The 9081-nt window shown below is 62.8% G+C and overlaps 2 protein-coding genes and 1 long non-coding RNA gene across 7 annotated transcripts; 1 reads left to right on the top strand and 2 right to left on the bottom strand.

Moving 5' to 3' along the window:
• Positions 1-487: 487 nt before the first annotated feature.
• Positions 488-1486, top strand: LOC129046321 (uncharacterized). The gene is made up of 2 exons (XR_008507385.2): positions 488-625; positions 1356-1486. It is a non-coding gene; the product is annotated as an uncharacterized LOC129046321 (long non-coding RNA).
• On the bottom strand, positions 1454-5408 carry CCDC106 (coiled-coil domain containing 106). Of its 3 annotated transcripts, none has more exons than XM_045892273.3 (6): positions 5270-5408; positions 4577-4652; positions 4322-4429; positions 4051-4227; positions 2744-2956; positions 1454-2308 (listed from the first exon to the last, which is right to left on the bottom strand). In XM_045892273.3, the coding sequence occupies exons 2-6, from the start codon at positions 4605-4607 to the stop codon at positions 1992-1994; spliced, it is 846 nt and encodes a 281-aa protein (XP_045748229.1). In that variant the 5' UTR covers positions 4608-4652; positions 5270-5408; the 3' UTR covers positions 1454-1991. The 3 variants fall into 3 exon arrangements, with proteins under 3 accessions (XP_045748229.1, XP_064436641.1, XP_064436640.1); XM_064580571.1 differs by having other exon boundaries at positions 5266-5403; XM_064580570.1 differs by lacking the exon at positions 5270-5408 and having other exon boundaries at positions 4577-5261.
• Positions 5409-6008: 600 nt separating this feature from the next.
• On the bottom strand, positions 6009-8980 carry ZNF581 (zinc finger protein 581). 3 transcript variants are annotated; one of them, XM_045892295.3, is made up of 2 exons: positions 8804-8980; positions 6009-8079 (listed from the first exon to the last, which is right to left on the bottom strand). In XM_045892295.3, exon 2 carries the CDS (start codon positions 8058-8060, stop codon positions 7497-7499), a length of 564 nt encoding a protein of 187 aa, XP_045748251.1. In that variant the 5' UTR covers positions 8061-8079; positions 8804-8980; the 3' UTR covers positions 6009-7496. The 3 variants fall into 3 exon arrangements, with proteins under 3 accessions (XP_045748251.1, XP_045748253.1, XP_064436654.1); XM_045892297.3 differs by lacking the exon at positions 8804-8980 and adding an exon at positions 8588-8793; XM_064580584.1 differs by lacking the exon at positions 8804-8980 and adding an exon at positions 8625-8793.
• Positions 8981-9081: the final 101 nt, after the last annotated feature.

Raw genomic sequence — 9081 nt, 5'->3', positions numbered from 1 at the left:
GCCCCGCCCCGGCTCCGCCCCTCTCCCCGCCCTCCCGCCCGCGAGGCGCCCCTCCCCCCAGAGCCTGGCTCCAAACAGCGTCCGCTATTTCCCGACCGTAGAAGGAATCGGGAGCGGCGGCTTCGGCTGCTTCCGAAAACACCCGAAGCGAGGATTTCACCGGCTTCCGAAGCAATCGTAACTTTTCGGAAACTAGCTCTTCAACGTTCGGGTGTTTCCGTAGGTCCGCGCGTTCCTCTGCGCCCAGCCCCCCCCCAAGGGTTCGGCTTCTTCCGACAATTCAAACCGCCCCAGTCTCTGGCCGCTCCCGCAGATTCTGCCCGCTCTTCGCCGCCGGCCCTATCCAGGCAATCGGCTACTTCCGACAATCCTAACCGTCCCGGACTTCTGCGCTTTCTGAAGGTTTCCAGCGCTGGCTCTCGGAACCACCCAGAGGACTAAACCCGATGCCAAGCTTCGGCTCTTTCCGGACAGTGCACTCGCTCCTCCCCTGCCCGAGAACTTCGGCTCCTTCCGCCACCGCTTCGGGAAGGCCTCACTCACGGGGACAGCTTCGGTTTTTTCCGTCGGCGCTTCGGCTCCTTCCGGCTTCGGGAACCGAAAAGGGAGGGAGGACAGAGACGAGGTTGGTCAGGAGAAGGGATACAGAGAAAGGGCGGGGTCCCGGCTCTCTGCACCTGGCTCTCCGGGTGGGGAGAGCGGAGGGAAAGACGGGCCGATCTCGCGCAGGGCCCAAAAAGGTTGCGCGAGACAAAAGCAGGCAGCGGGGTGAAGGGTGCGCGCGGCCGCTGCGGAGGTTGCCAGCGCGGCTTTGTGCGCCTGCGTAGAGTGGAAGAGAAAGGGGGGCTAGATCGGCTTCTGCGCCTGCGTAGAGGTCGGTCTGAGGCGAGGTTTCTCACCGTGCGGGAGGCGAGCGCGTTCCAGAGGCCCCAGCACGCGTGCGCGAGACTTTCCCTTACTCCGGGAAAGGTACTGAATTGCAGACCGTTAAGCACATCCGCCGTGTCCTGGTTGCTGTAGCAACCGCGTAAGCGCGCTCGCGCCCCTCCCGCAGCGCAGGCGCAGCAGGCGACGTAGAGGGCACTTCCGGAAGACCCGTAACCCGGCAGTACCGCCTCCTAGCGGGCGGGCGTGGAAGCCTCCGCCCAGACGTGTCTCGCCCCCCTCGCGGCGGTCGCTTCTGCTCGCGGTCCTCGAGTCCCGTCTCCTGCCGCCCCGCCTCTAGTCGAGCTAGCCCCGCGGGCAGCGTTAACACCTCCCTCCCGGAGCTCTGCCCCTCCGAGCTCCCTGGGGCACAGCTGCTTCTCCCGCCGCCCCTGCCGCCGGGAGTGCTCATTACACCCTGTCTCCCCAAGCTCCGGCTCCCGGCCTGACCGCCCGCTCCGTGGAGCTCGCCGGTGCCCCTTCGCTGTCTCCGCGGCAACGGACGCCCCCTCCAAGAAGAGGCCGGGCCTAGTTTATCCCAAATTTTATCGTCTGTCTTTAATTTAAATTCTCTGAATAATTCTTTCTCGTCCGGAAGGCGGGTGGGGAGCTCCTGGCAGAGTAGGCCAGCCTGTCTCGGGGCTGGGGTAGAGACGGGGTATGTACAGTGCCTGGCCCCGCAGTCTCGCAGTGTCCCCAGGAGGGAGGGCCGGTGAGGGCAGGACGGTGCAGCTCGCGTGGGAGGGGTGCCAGTATTTGGGAAAGGGCAGAAACCGACCCCTGGGCGGTAGCTCTTGGGAGCCTGGCTATGTGGACGCCCCTCCCCAGGGAATGCAGAAGGAGGGGAGGGTGCTAGGACCGTGAGCGGCAAGGAGGGGAGCAGATCTACATACAAGGGACCCGGGGTGGGAGTGGGGATCTGCAGGAGCAGGAGAGGCACACGCAGAAACACCCCAGGCCCTCTGGAGGAGCACACCACTCATGCACACGCTCGCCCGGTGCCAGGAGGGGCACAGGAGGAAGGAAGTGGGGGCCGACGGGCGCGTCCTGGGCCAGGTGGGGCAGGATCACCGCTTGAAGCGGTAGGTGATGGGAAGCAGCAGCTTGCTCTTCTTGAGGGCCTGCACCTTCTTGAGGGTCTCGTCGTCCAGGGCCAGGAAGCAGCGGCGCGAGTACTCGAGCAGGCGCTCCTTAGAGGGGTCGAACTCGCCGACCTCCGCCAGCTTCTCCGGGGCCACGATGAGCAGCTCCGCGATGGGCGTGGTCAGCGCCACCGTGTTGCGATCTACTCGGTGGTGCTCAAAGGCCCGAGACATGCTCTTCAGCTTCTGGAAGGTGCCCAGGATCTTCTTGTAGCGGCAGAGGACGCCGTCTGCATCCTTCACTGCAGGGCCAGGGCGGGGCAGAAACAGAGACATGAGGAACAGAGATGGACACGGGAGGCAGAGACGGGACGAGGACAGACAGGGAGCCCCATACAGGAGAAGCCAGGAGAACGACATGGAAATCCAGAGGACAGGAAGGTGAGGAGTCAAGAGGTGGTGGGAGACAGGGACACAGAGTGAAACAAGTGGAAAAATCAGAGAAGGCAGGCCCAGAGAGGAGGGGGAGTTCCCAGCCCAGCTGAGCCTCACCCACTCCCCTTGTTACTGAGGAGGAGCCTGAGGCTCAGATAGAGACCCCAGACGGCAAGGCTGCTGAGGGTGGAGGCTGGGACAGACACCCAGGCTAGGGGAGAAGGGAGGGCCTCCTCGAAGGTCACAGCAAGTCCCCAGCCCAGACCCCTTGAGCTCCCACCCGCTGCGTGCGCCTTGCTCACCCCGCTGCCTCTCCCGGGCCTTGGGCTTCCCAAAGCGCCTCCGGCCAGCACCTCCCTTCTGCTTCTGCCTCTTCCTCTCCATGGTACTGCCTTCTTCAGATGCTCCGCTGATCGAGGAGGCCGCTGACTCGGGGTCTGAGGCCTCACCCCCAGCCCCACCGCGGCCATCCCCCTCAACCCGCCTGGGCCCAGGCTTCACCCGGCAGTGGTCCTCTGGAGAGACAGAGAGAAAGAGAGACCCGCACACATGAGCTTCCAGAACAGGAGGGAGAAGGAGGCAAGAGGCTGGCTGTAAGATGGGGACAGATGCACATCACACAGGTCCCCAGGAGGGGGGCCTCAACCAGGGCTGGAGCCCCCAAGGAGACCAACAGAAAATGCAGTACAGACATTGTAGTTCTCACCAAGATGGCTGAATACAGTGTACTTGGTTGGATTTGGGGGCAGAGATCACAGGTGGGGCATGGGTTCATGCTCTTCTGACTTCTAAGCTTTATGGCAAGAGATCTGGGGGGAAGGGCTGAGAGAAGCAAGACAGGACCAGACACCTCAGAGAGTCTGTTACTATAGGCTCCCCCAGTGGAGAAGGGGGCTTCTGGGAACTCAGTGGGACCTTCAGAAGAGTAGACTCTCAAAATCCAGGAAGCAAGCAAGGCCTTGGTTGGGGTGGGGGACTCACCCTGAGAGAAATCCCAGGCTCTGGGTCTAGTGGGCTGGGAAAGTCAGGTGCCTGCCTGCACCTGGACAGAAGGTGGGCTGGGGGGAGGTCCAATGTTGGGATTCTCACTGAGAAAGTCCAGAAGACCCTGGGCCCAACCATCCTAGGTAGGTTCCCATCAGCATGGGGAGACAATGGGAGGTCCTAGCAACCCAAGCCACAGGTAGTTCCAGAGCACAGGGGTCCCCAATAACACAGATGTTGAAAAAACACACCCCCTGCCCACGCTGTCAGTTGAATCACAGGGGATTACAGGGTCCTGGGGAGGAGCCAGCCAGGGGCTGAACATCATGTGGAGGAAAGCAGAAGTTGCACTCTCCAAAACAGGGTGTAAAGATTTGGAAAAGGAAAGCCCTGACTATCTCTGGCAGGGGTTGGCCACAGGATTCTGCCCATCAGCAGTGGCAGGAGTCAAGCAGGAAGGAAGCCGAGCTTGGGGTCCCAGAGACGGCCTTGGGTGTAGGGAGAGATCTCCACTGGGCCACCAAAGGATGAGAGTAGATGAGAAGGGTCCCGTATCCCGGAGAAGGGCCAGAGCTGTGTCAGGGCCCAGGAGTGAGATGAGGGACTAGCCCCTCAGGCACCTCACCTGCATCTATGCGGGCAGAGGAGATAAACTTGTCTAGCTGACACCGCAAGAAGTCCCTCTCCTCCTCCAGGTCCTCGATGCGCTTCTGCAACCATGAGTTTCTCTCCAGGGCCATGTGCAGCTGGGCCCTGACACCATTCATCAGGGCCACGGTCGGGGATGCGGCCTCCGGAGGCTCTAGGGACACCGGGGAGCCTTGGTCACACCCCAGGCCTCAAGGGCCCTGCACCCCAGCTGACTGGGGTCCCTCCGAGCCTTCCCCCCAGCTCACCCTCGAAGTTTCCCCGAGAGGGGCTCAGACTGTAAAAGATCTGTGGGTCTAGGTGGGGCGTCTCATCGAAGGGGATGGAGATCTCGAAGGCCTCATCGTCTTTCTTCACTGGAGAGGAGAGGCCAGGGGTCACCCCAGGGAAGGCCCCAGGCACCTCAGACCAGCCCCCAACCACAGCAGCCCTGGGGAGGAAAGGGCAGGGATGGGCAGGGCGGTGGTGGGACCAAGGGTGGGGCAGGGTCCCAGCTTCCTCACGTGTCCTCCTCCGGCTGTTTCGGTCATTCATGGCGCGGCCTCCAGTGGACCCAGGCAGCTTAGCGCCTCAGGGGCACTGGACAGAAAGGGCAGCCACAGATGGAGGGACCCCCCCAGGGGAGGTGGAACCCAACTCTTTAGCACTGGGGGTGGGGGGATGATGCTGAGGGCCGGGACTCCTGGGTCTGAGGGAGGACACCTGGGGTTTCAAACTCCTGGGCTCCTAGAAAACGACGGGGCTGGGGGCCAGACCCTGAGCTACTGAGAGGAGGAGGAGCGGGTTCCCCGCGGGGCACAGAGCCGAGACATCCTGGCCTGGATAGGGCGGACCCTCATCACGGGTCACCTCGGGGCCAAAAGAAGCGAGAGGTGCAGGGGGGGAGGGGACCGTGCCCCAACTTCCAGGCGTAGGGTGGGGGTCCAGCCCACGCGCAGGCCCTCCCCCGCACTCGTGTGGGCGAGCAGGGCCCCTCCCCCGTGGTGGAGGGGGCGGGGCGCGTGCGCAGTGCGGGGGGAAGGTCACGCGTGGGGATGCGCCCCCGCCCCCGCCCTTTGTCCCCCGGGTGGGAGGGGGAGCGATGTGGGCCAGGGGTCCCAGCGGGAGACGCACTAGGCCGCGGGTGCAGATGCGGCCACCACCCCCCGCCCACAGGTTCCCGGGGTCGGAGGGGCCAGAGCCCCGCGCTCACCCACCCGCGCGCGGAATCCGGCCAGGGGACCGACAGCGGCGGCGCCCATGCCCGGCGCCGGGGAGCGTCTGCAAAGTATCGCGGGGAGTGGAGGGAAGCGCCCACCCGCCGCGGGCGGGCTGGGCGGCAGAGGCGGCGAGTCTCGGGCGGGGTGGCGGGCCGGTGGGAGCGGGCAGGGACGTCGGTGCTTCCCGGTCCGCCGGTCGGTGCGCTCCTCCGGGACCCTCCGGCCCCAGTCGAGGCCCGCCGTCTGCGGCAGAGGCGCGGGCTGCACTTGCGCGACGGCCCCTTGCCGTACTACCCCTCCCTCCGCGAAGCCCGGGCAGGGAACGTCGAGAAACTCCCAATTCCTGGAGAGCAGGCGACTCCGGGGTCCCCGGGGTGGGTGGCGACACACCGAGTCGGGCCCGGGAGAGAGAAGGAGACAGCCAGGGAAGTTGAAGCACAGGGAGAATCTTTTTCAACGGTACCCTAGGAACTGGCCCCCCGGACCCCCGCAACCCGCTCCCATCTCCCACAGTATGCACATCACCAGCACAACCAGACAGCACGCACGGTTCCTAGGACCATGGGAGGGTGGAGGGGTTAGAGTTACCCTCCTTGAAAATAGGGGCCTGGAACACCACCAGCACCACTCCTGTGGTAGCGGTTATGAGCTAGCTTGGGAGCCTTCAGACCCAATCTTGGCCGCTCCTTCTCCCCCAACCCCGCCTCAGTTTACTCACCTGTAAAGTGGGGGGAGTTATGGTCCCTTTTAGGTTCCTTGTGAGGATGTACTGATATGGTGCAGGCAAAACGCTCAGCCCAGCGTCTGGCCAGAGTCTAGGCTCAAGATCAGGGCGCTGGCAGTGGTATTTGAGGTCAGACAGTGGGAGGCTCTTTCCCTCTCTGGGGAGTGGAGATGGCTAATTTGTTCTTCCACCCAAAAAGAGGTCGGAAGAAGAAATGGGGCCCAGCACAGTGCCTGGCACAAAACAAACGCGCAAGGAAAATTCATTAAGAAGGCAGATGTTTATTCAGCTTTCGGCTCAGCTCCCTGCCTCTCCTCTCAGTCACCAGTTGCTAGTGGGATTTTTGCCAGCCCTACAAGAGTAGGGCTTTAACCTTGCAGAAGGAGAATTTAAATGTCTGCACCACTTAGAAAGCTGTGGCCACCCTCCTCTCCTACCTGCTTCACATTACAGACAAACTGCAGGCTGGGTCAAAAACGTCCAGGGGGAGGTACCTGCCCTAGATCGGTGTTTTGCAAACTACAGGTTCATGGGCAGGGAATTCAATATAATAGAACAGAATTGGCAGGAGGAAGAAAAAGGGGACTGCACGTGGCAGAGATTCAGTATTGTTAAAGTTTTGTTTCACATATATTTTGTGTAACGTATACTGGGTTGCCTAATAAAATGTATCGTACAATAGATCCTATCTTTAAAAAGGGGGGGCGGGGGTGGGTTTAAAAACACTCTGCCTAGATGATGCACCTTGTGAGGAGCCACACTAAGATTGACCCCAGTGCGGAAGGCCAACCTTCCCATCCCATGCCAGGCAAGCCAAGCATTTTGCACTGGTATGACCCATGCAAGGCGCTCAGCACAACACCTGGCCATAGTCTAAGCTCAAGATCAGGGCGCTGTTCCTGTTATTTGAGGTCAGACAGTGGGAAGCTCTTTCCCTCTCTGGGGAGAAGAAATGGCTGATTTGTTCTTCTGCCCAAAAAGAGGTGGGCCAGGCACTTGCTGAATCTCCCTGTTGGGCAGCAGGCTGGCCAAGCCGCTGTCCCCAAAAACAAATCTCAAGTGCTCAAAATGGGAAAGGTGTTTATTGGGCGTCCAGTCTCAGGCCCTGGCTGGGGGCTGGGAGGCAGGTCAGGGGCCCCGTCCCCCAGCATCAACATGGAGGCCTCGGGAAGCTGGTGCAGATTCTTGATGGCTCCCAACCCCATTTTTCAGGCTGGAGAATTTCCACCCATAGCACTCTCCCCCACACCTCCAGTCAGGGCTCAGCCGAAAGCTGGAGGGGCTCCACTCTGTGAATGTTAACGTCTTGTCTCCATCTTATCTCCAAGACACGAAGGCTACTCATGAGCTCCTCCTTCAGGCAGGGCTTGGCCTTTGCAGGAGGTGTGTCTGTGTCCAGGGCTGCAACCCAGCCTTCGGCACTGGCCTGGTGTCTGAGGGCAACAGGAGTCCAGGCTCCCCCCAGAACCCCATGGTACCTGGGGTACCCCGCAGCCTGGTTCATGGATGCTTCCACCGAGTATGCTTTTGCAGCGTGTTCTGCTCCATAAATCGGCGTGGGCAGTGGGGGCACTGAAATGGGCGCTCTCCCGAGTGGACCCGGCTGTGCTGGGCCAGCTCACCGGCCTCACGGAAGCGGCGAGGGCAGAGCGGACAGCCATGGGGTCGCCCACCGCCAGCCCGGTGGATGGAGTGGTGCCGAGCCAGGTGGCTGGCCCGCTTGAATGCCTTCCCACAGGTGTCACACTCGAAGGGCTTCACCTCCGAGTGGGTGATGCTGTGTCGCTGAAGGTAGGACATGTACTCGAAGACCCGGGAGCACACAGGGCAGCTGTAGCACTTTTTCTGAGCTGATGCCCCATCTGCCCCAGGCTCTCTCTGAGACTCCTGGTCCACCAGCACGGTGTATGGGATGCCTTGGGTGTCAATAAGCAGGTAGTGGTTGGGCCTCGGAGACGAGGAAGTCTGGGGAGGTCCTGTGGAGGAGGAAGGTCCGGGTTCTGGAGACCTGCCTGTCCGAGAGGGCGGGGCCTCCATGGCCTCTGCGGAGGGCAGCACCAGCATCCGGAGGGCTGGCTGAGGCCTGGTGGACGGGAGAGAGGGTGAGGTTAGGTAAAGGAGGGAAGCTGGCTGCATGAGCTCTGTTCCTTACCCTCCGTGTACGCTGCCCACGACCTGTGCATCCCCCAGCCTCCGTCCCCGGACTCTATGGCCTTGTGTAAAGCTTCTAGGGTCCTTCTCCCTGCCCCCCGTTCCATCACCTACTGTAAGCACAGGCGCACCCGGGACCCCGCTCTATCCTCCTTCTTTGCACCCTCCTCAGGTGCCTGGGCGCCCCTCTACTCTGGCCACCCGCAGGGCCTCTCCAGGCCCCACCCCCTAGACCTGCAGGTTTCTCTCTCGGCTCTCCACGCCCCTGACCCGGGTCTGGGTGTCGCCCCATCCTACTACTCCACCCAGAAGCCCGGTCTACCCCTTTCATGTTTGCCCGAGCCTTCTCCAACAGGCTGCCACGTTAAGACCCGCAGGTCCCGACCCGCCATCCAACAACCGCCCTGAGCAGCCCTGCGCCCCGCTCCTAGCCCGGCTACCTCTAGGTTCTCGCTCGTCCACGCCCATCCAGCTCACCCTCCCCAAGTTCTTTCTGGGTCCTAGCGCTCTCGAGGGCGTCGGCCCCGCGAGTTCCGGGCGGTGCCCTCCCGAGCCCCCACAGCGGCCCCTCCCCGCCCAGCGCACAGGTACCCGCTCCCGGCCCCGCCCCTCTCGCGGCCAGCTCCCCGCTCCCTCCCGCCTCCCGGCCCCCGTACCCGGTGCAGCAGCCTCTCGGGTCCGGGCGACTCCGGAACGGCCCCGAGCTACCCCCGTGCTCGCAGGTGGTGGCGGGACGAGGCCTCTGGGTGTCCCCCGGGAGCTGGTGGCACCGGTAACAGAAGAGCGGGCCGGGGCGCGCAGAAGAGGGTCCGGGAGGAAGGTGGGGGCGGGGCGCCTGGGCCTTCGGGAAACGGATCCGGCCAGAAACGCTCGCCGAGAGGAAGGTTCCCAGGTGCTCGCGGTCCTGGCTGCCCCCTCCCAGCCCGCTGCGCAC

This window comes from Mirounga angustirostris, unplaced genomic scaffold (genome assembly GCF_029215605.1).
Source record: "Mirounga angustirostris isolate CCGP_5_RB_7025 unplaced genomic scaffold, mMirAng1.0.hap1 SCAF_16, whole genome shotgun sequence".
Classification (NCBI taxonomy): Eukaryota; Metazoa; Chordata; class Mammalia; order Carnivora; family Phocidae; genus Mirounga; species Mirounga angustirostris.
Note: the sequence above shows the minus strand (reverse complement) of the source record. Positions and strands in the feature narration are given on the sequence as shown.